The 7,500-nt window shown below is 43.7% G+C and overlaps 2 protein-coding genes across 2 annotated transcripts in view; both read right to left on the reverse strand.

Annotated features, from left to right (window-relative positions):
- Window positions 1–1,728: 1,728 nt before the first annotated feature.
- Window positions 1,729–4,457, reverse strand: barhl1a (BarH-like homeobox 1a). The gene is made up of 3 exons (XM_062543939.1): window positions 4,073–4,457; window positions 3,029–3,251; window positions 1,729–2,032 (listed from the first exon to the last, which is right to left on the reverse strand). Exons 1-3 carry the CDS (start codon window positions 4,455–4,457, stop codon window positions 1,729–1,731), a joined length of 912 nt encoding a protein of 303 aa, XP_062399923.1.
- Window positions 4,458–5,878: 1,421 nt separating this feature from the next.
- The window catches only part of cfap77 (cilia and flagella associated protein 77), a 14,040-nt gene continuing 12,418 nt past the window's right edge, over window positions 5,879–7,500 (reverse strand). Inside the window, exons 5-6 of the mRNA XM_062542355.1 lie at window positions 6,940–7,041; window positions 5,879–6,272 (exon numbers count right to left, since the gene is read on the reverse strand). Coding sequence (XP_062398339.1) covers window positions 6,141–6,272; window positions 6,940–7,041 — 234 coding nt within the window. The 3' untranslated portion in view covers window positions 5,879–6,140. The remainder of the gene's footprint in view (window positions 6,273–6,939; window positions 7,042–7,500) is intronic.

Genomic DNA, 7,500 nt, shown 5'->3' on the forward strand with positions numbered 1-7,500 from the left:
ATTTATCTCCTCGTGAGGTATCCGAGCCCGTTAGTCATTTGTTTAATTACTCGAGGCTATTTTGCGACGTTAAGCGAGACGTTGCGGTAGCCACGGAGCCTACGGGGGAGGGGGTGTCCCGCTGTCGGTGAACAGCTGTCACTCCTGACCTCTCGACCACCAGCTGCCCGCGCAACCACCGGAAAACACGCCGGACAACACTTAACAAATTCAGTAAAATATTAAATTTCACTTTTCAACAGTCGGCTCAGCTGCATAAATGATGAGGGCTGCGGCGTTTGACATCGTGTTGTTTGACTTCGTTGGACAATGTAGAAAATCACCTGAAGGAAGCAACGGTCATTTCTGTCTGGTGTTCACAAGTATGAACCTTTCAGACTTGGTTTATACAAATTTCAGCTTGGCTGAATTCATCTTCATAAAATATTCATCATATAGTTGTATGGCCATTTTATGCTGCCTTCGTATTTCAGAAGACCAGCGCGATATTGTGTTGATATGTTTGGTTGATATTTGTGGAACATAGGTGCGCGTTTTAGTGCATTGGCACTAAACTAGGCTACCCGACCGAACTTGTTCACATTCATTAGCCTACAATATCCTTAACGTGTTTCAAAAAAGTCAACATTTTACAATGTATTTATTTATTTATTTACAAACAATTAGATTAGGCCTGTTCTTGTTTTGCGCCACTATTTGGGATAGCCTGTTTTTGTTTTTAGTTGACTAAATGATCTAAATAATAGCCTATATTCGCTAGGCTTAACAGAAAACATGAATTAAAAATGATGCCCCCTCTACTCTAATGATGCCCCCTCTACTGGTGTGGTTAAGTTATCAGTTTGTAACATAGGGCTAAACACAGTTGCCAGAGTTAAACGAAAGACAAAAAAATGCTACAGATTCGGGCCACTGAAGCAGCGGGTTATGCATTAGATGTGGATCAATCCTAATCAGGAATAGATTTCCTTGTGCTTTTTTCTGCTTTTACCCGATATATTTTTTTTTATCGCAACAGATACATGGTAATGATGTAATAAATAGGTTAAAGTTGCAATGTCTAAAAATAAACAATTCCAGGCCTCACCGGGAACACATAGCCAGACTTTCAGATTAACGTATTTAGCATATGTGAAGACACTTGCGATAATAAAATTCGTCCTTTGTTTATTTTGATTGAGAAATCAACGGGAAAAGCCCAGTTGTGCAAAATAAAAACGACGTTAGAACAATAGCAGGCTACTCCCAATAACCCCTGCTGACAAATGAATGTAGGCTATCTTTTGAGAAATGGATCCCCTCGACTCAAGTTTTAAAAGCAGGACTCTTAGCGCGCCTGGTTGAATCTGACTGAGCCTAGGCTAATTTGATTACACAAACCTCTCCAGTAGCCTTTCTCAGAGAAGGCCTGTAGGAGACAGACCCAGGTCTATTTTGGGTATCCTGCTGGTAAGGAAGCATGAATGGGGAAATGCTTACAAACGAGTATTGTTTCTGTTTTAATAAATAATGTGAGCTACATTCGTTTGATCATGTACAACCTCACGAGTCACGACCTTGTAAAGTCCGTGGCGTTGTGACTCCAGGTTTCTAAAGCACAAATAGTCTGTCCTGAGAGGAGGCAGCGATCGGGACCAACGGCTCATCTGAGTCCTTGCATTGGGCACCCGCCCGGTCCCTGTGTCACCGACTCAGTCCTGACCGTGGAAGGGTCCAGTCTCTGTTGGGTCAGCGATGCGGGGTGGGTCGCGGCAGAGCCGAGCTCAGGGGCCCGAGATGAGGAGGGGCCGCCAGGGCTTCACCGCCCTGAAGCTCGTGGAGAAGGGACAGTCTCGGGACCAGAGCGCGCTGAAGAGGCGGAGGTGGCGCGGAGGCTCCCCGGTACAAGTACATGCTCGCGCCGGGGTCGAGGGACGAGACCAGACCTTGCGGGTAGAAATACGGCGACGGGAACATCCTCTGTAGAGCCGAGTAGTTCCCCGCCTCCGCCAGCAGCTCCAGGCCCACTGCAGTCTGCCTCTTCCATTTCGTCCTGAGCACAAACACACAACAAACGTGTTGTTTAAAGTGCTGCATAATATGTACGCTCTTTAAAAAGGGTTCTTGTGGTGCTATGGAACCATGCAGGCTCTAAGAACCTTAGGCGTTCCTTTGATGACCATTCAAAATGGTTTAAAGCATTTATAGTGTGACTTATAGCCTGCTACTGTAACCATTTTTTATTTTATTTAGCACGTTTTTTTTTCAAGAGTGTAGGGCCTATCTTGACATTAAAATGATGTCGCCTATATCTACCTATATGCATATGCACTTATGCATACATACATATGTGCATGCATATGCACATATGCACATGCATGATCCTAAAACCACCCTTAGTTGTGAAGACATTCAAACGATAAACAGATGCGAGATTGTCTTTATGAGAGAGATCTGTGTCAGACGGTCATCCGTCAAATCGTCACTCATCAAATAGCCAATTTACTGTTAAATAATTCATGGTTATAGCGATTGTGTAATTACAGAAGTGGAGATGAATTATTGAAATAGCATGCAGTAATTTATTATTCATGTTCAGAATTCAGATAGGCCTAATTCTGAATTGAAAGCTGGGTCGGGCTGATTATTGTCAATTAGCCCACATTACATCAAGTTTTTTCCCCCCTCTTTTTTTGTGTCATAATATTTGCTCTAGGCTTAGATGTAATAGTGTTATATAGAAATAACATAAATACTTTAGCCTATAGCTAAATAAAGATAAGATAGTAAGGTACTGGATTGGGAGGTATAGGCAAAAGTGCACTGAACACAAAATAGGTGTTGCAAAATATATTCAATATTCATCTCTTTGTTTACGCAAAATGATCAATTTGAATGCAAGCATAACCTAATGCAGTTTACTACAAGCAAGTTATTTTCATATTCTGATTCCGTTCTTTTTGTTTTGTCCATACTGTAGCCTACATTGATGCTTTATTTGAAAGGCCCATTGTGGCTTTTGATGGAGTGGACCGGACCGGACTCTCACCTGCGGTTCTGGTACCACGTCTTCACTTGTGTGTCTGTCAGGCTGAGAGTGGCCGCGAGCTCCATCCTGTCCTGCACGCTGAGGTACTTCTGCCGTTCGAAGCTCCTCTCCAACTGCGCGAGCTGGTGGTCGGTGAAGGCCGTGCGCGCTTTCCGGGGCTTCTTCATGCGCGCAGTTGGGCTCTCGCGACTGCTCGAGATCTCCCGGTCTGTTTCGTCCCTAACTGAAAGCCAAAAGAATCATTTAATTAAGGGCAAGTTTAAACTGAAAAAAAAAACCGAACAAAAAAACGTAGGCCTAGCCTACATCATAGGCTAGCCTACTTAAAAAGTCATCATGTCAAGTAGACATCACTTCAAAATAGGCCAAGGCAGCCAACTAATTAATTATTCGATATCTTTTAAATTAACCAAATGTTTCCACCTCTGCTACAGTCTGATTGGGTAATTGATATCCAAAAGAAATATCGAAATGCGCTGAGAAAAGCAAGCGGTCACTGTGATCCGAGCAGCGAGGGCGCGTAATCCCCTTAATTAAGACACAGGGGATGAGGCTCGCTGAACCGAGACTGCGAGATAAACGGACGGATAATAATCGGATGAACGGCGAACCGAACTGCTGTTCCTGGAAAGAATGTACTGAATTAAAGAGATTTCATTCTTTAAAGCCTATCACTCCTCAGCGTGTTACACGGCAAAAATAGGCTATTTAAAGTTAAACGAACGCTTGTCTTTTTGCAGTCTTACTAACCATGATCTGATATCCCAAATTGTAGGCCATAGTCTATATCTTTTTTGAGGCTTGAGATTTGATGGACAAATAATTTAATTTAATTTAATTCAAAATAGGCCTAATGCATGCTGATTAGATCAGACAATATTTAAAAATAATAATTCCTTCGCATGTTTGCTTTCCTTGGTTGATTCCTAATTTATATAGGCTAACACATTTCTGAGAGAGAGAGAGAGAGAGAGAGAGAGAGAGAGAGAGAGAGAGAGAGAGAGAGAGAGAGAAGAGAAAGAGAGAAATGTGGTATTGCTTTACCATTATAATCACAGTCTGAAGAGGAATCGTGGTCTTTATCCAGGAAGTCCTCCTGGTGTGCTCGGTGCGCGTCGCTGGAGTAGGGCGCGCAGGTGGCCAGCGGTTTGCAGTCGGACAAGATGTCTCTGATGAGGAAGGAAGAGGTCACAGTCCTCGGCTGGGAGATCTGTGAGGAGGGAAGTCTCTGCCCCATGTCCTCCACCGAGTCTCTGCGTGGGGAGGGGAGGGAGGAGCACTCCGAGTCCAGATCCGACCCATGGCTCAGAGCTGCCGGGGACCGGCACTGCCCACCCCCGCTGCCACCTCTGGAAGTCAGTACAGTCACGGTTCTGTGGGACAGCAAGGACTCGATGGCAAAACTCGAGCCGTTTGCAGAAACCTCCATCTTCTTCAGTGTCCGGAGGTTTACAAATAATTAAAGAACCATCTAGGCCTCCCGCAAACAACAACTTAAACTATCAACCACTCAAATAAACATTTAAACAACCAGCGACAAAGCAATCATTAACCAGCAACTAAAGAGGTTAAACACGCATCGATTTTCTGCACTGAAGATTCACTGTCAGATCAGTGTTATCTTGTACTTTTGTTATCTTGTAAAAAAAAAAAAACCCTACTCGCGTCTTGTATTTAAAAATGCGTAATGTTTACAAATGAGCGACTAATTCTGCTATTCTGATATTGCCTATTTGCTCTGTGACAGAGTCGTATCACTACAGACGACAGTCATGTCCGGCAGAAAACTTCCTGTACCTTGACGCAGAAGTTCCCAGCAGCCGCTTCAGCACCATGGACAACACCAACTGCTTTCTCTCCTTTGCCACGACTGATGAGATTAAATCCTTTCGGGGGCAGGACAGATGCCGCAGGAAAGCAAACCACCAGAAGACCAGACTTCAGCGGAAACTAGTATCCGAAAGATGATCACCGAGCCTCCGAGCTTCCACGCCGTCAGTGTTAGCGGACACCAACCCGTTAACGAGTCCCCCGGCAGACGCGCCGTGCCGTCTTAAAGCAGCCATTTGAACATGATACCGAGCGCGCCTCGCTGTAATTGGATGGTGAAGGCTTTAAGGTCGATGACTTCATTGAGGAGGAGGATACTAGTGAACACCCCCCCCCCCACACACACACACACACACACACACACACACACATCTTTGTTTCCCACACACTGTTGTGACAAAAGTTGAGGATTTTTCTGCTTGTGCACGGTCGCACGGATACACAGTGTAATTTAGCAAAATAAATAGCAACACTAACAACAACAACAACAACAACAACAACAACAACAACAACAACAACAACAACAACAACAACACTAATAGTAATAATAATAAATATGAAGAATAAACGAATAATTAAGCATTTTACTTTAACAGGCGAGTCGGATCTTTTTTTATTTTATTACTAGAAAACAATTTATTATCGACAATCATTCAGATTACTCACGTAACGATCTGTGCATTGCTTGTGGCATGCTCGAAAATCCAAGGAGGGAAACTAAATAGGAATGCTTTGTGAATAAATTTTTCTTGGTCATTCATCTAACGGCTTTGGGGCAGAGGCAAGCTGAAACACACACACACACACACACACACACTTTTGTCTGCTATTCGATTAAAAGAGGATTAAGTTGGATTCAGTGAACCCGCAGAGCCTATTACTTAATCACTGGCGTTATAAGGACTTAAACGTGCAATAAGCAGCGCTGTTTGTTTTCCCCTCAAAAGACTGAGAAACGGAAATAGACACTGAAGACGTCCTGATTTTTTTTTCTCCTTCTTTTTTTAATCAGATAGAGAAATGATAGATTTCCACAAATCAGATTAATTTCTAGTGATGAGAGGCTACAACTATAACTGTGACAATAAGTAACATAATTGTGATAAAATAATTAGAAATGAAAGCAAAAATGATTCAAATCATGATCACTAATCTGATAACTACATATGCCTGCTGTGCTCAGGCAGACAAGTCCTAGTCTCATTGTAGGCTACACATTATGCTCCTGATTGAACATGTGATTATGGGTGTGTGTGTGTGTCTGTGTGTATGAGTGTGTGTGCTAGTCCTTGGCGTTGCTGCCCTGTCGGAGAGCTCCGAGTGTTCCGAGTCCTCGGGCTGCATCAGCCTGCTGGGCTTTAAGGGCTCTCTGTCTGGCAGCCGCATCCCCGAACGTGTCCAGTGCTGGACTCACCTGCTAACACAACACAACCTGTTAGCATTAACACCTGACAACACACACCATACACTGTTAGCATTGACACCTGACAACACAACATACACTGTTAGCATTAACACCTGACAACACACACCATACACTGTTAGCATTAACACCTGACAACACACCATACCCTGTTAGCATTAACACCTGACAACACAACATACCCTGTTAGCATTAACACCTGACAACACAACATACCCTGTTAGCATTGATACCTGACAACACAACATACCCTGTTAGCATTAACACCTGACAACACAACATACCCTGTTAGCATTAACACCTGACAACACAACATACCCTGTTAGCATTAACACCTGACAACACAACATACCCTGTTAGCATTAACACCTGACAACACAACGTACCCTGTTAGCATTGACAACTGACAACACAACATACTCGTTTAGTATTGACAACTGACAACACAACATACTCGGTTAGTATTGACAACTGACAACACCACATAACCTGTTAGCTCTGACAACTGACAACACCATATAGCCTGTTATCTAGGTTATCACACACACACATACACACACAAGACATACACACTTATAGAGGAGTACATCTCTCAAATAAACACATACAAACACACATAGACATACACACAAATCAACACACACACAGGTGAGCTGACCTGCTGAAATCTAGGCAGCTTCCACAAAGGGGCGTTCACAACGGTGGGCCGACTCTTCCGTAGTGTTGACGTCCGAGTGTCCTGGATCCTCCCCAGCTGCCTCTACTCACACACACGCACGCACGCACACACGCACGCACACACACACACACACACATTCATTAAGTTACCTTACTTAGTTTGAATTATTGAGCAGATGATTTCCTCCAAAGTAACTTAAAGTTCAGTCAGAAAGAAAACAATGATCTCGTGCCACAGTCTGTCTGACTCAACCTTTTCAGTTTGAGGAACACCATACACATGGACATAGTATACTCCTTACTTAAACACACACACACACACACACACCTTGTTGTGCTGTCCCTGCAATGCTGTGTTTGCTGAGCTGCTGTTGTATCAAACACACACACATACACACACACACACACACACACACACCTTGTTGTGTTGTCCCTGCAGTGCTGTGTGTTTGTGGAGCTGCTGTTGTATCAAACACACACACACACACACACACACACACACACACACACACACACACACACACACACACACACACACACA

The sequence above is a fragment of the Sardina pilchardus genome, chromosome 8 (assembly GCF_963854185.1).
Source record: "Sardina pilchardus chromosome 8, fSarPil1.1, whole genome shotgun sequence".
Lineage (NCBI taxonomy): Eukaryota > Metazoa > Chordata > Actinopteri > Clupeiformes > Clupeidae > Sardina > Sardina pilchardus.

Bases quoted from the DNA above. Each gene is read 5' to 3' on its own strand.
- barhl1a (XM_062543939.1), bottom strand. From the start codon at position 4,457: ATGGAGGTTTCTGCAAACGGCTCGAGTTTTGCCATCGAGTCCTTGCTG. The intron at 3,252-4,072 runs GTAAAGCAATAC...TTTGGCTTTCAG, and splicing joins TTCAGACTGTGATTATAATG to TTAGGGACGAAACAGACCGG. The intron at 2,033-3,028 runs GTGAGAGTCCGG...GTTTGTGCTCAG, and splicing joins ACGTGGTACCAGAACCGCAG to GACGAAATGGAAGAGGCAGA.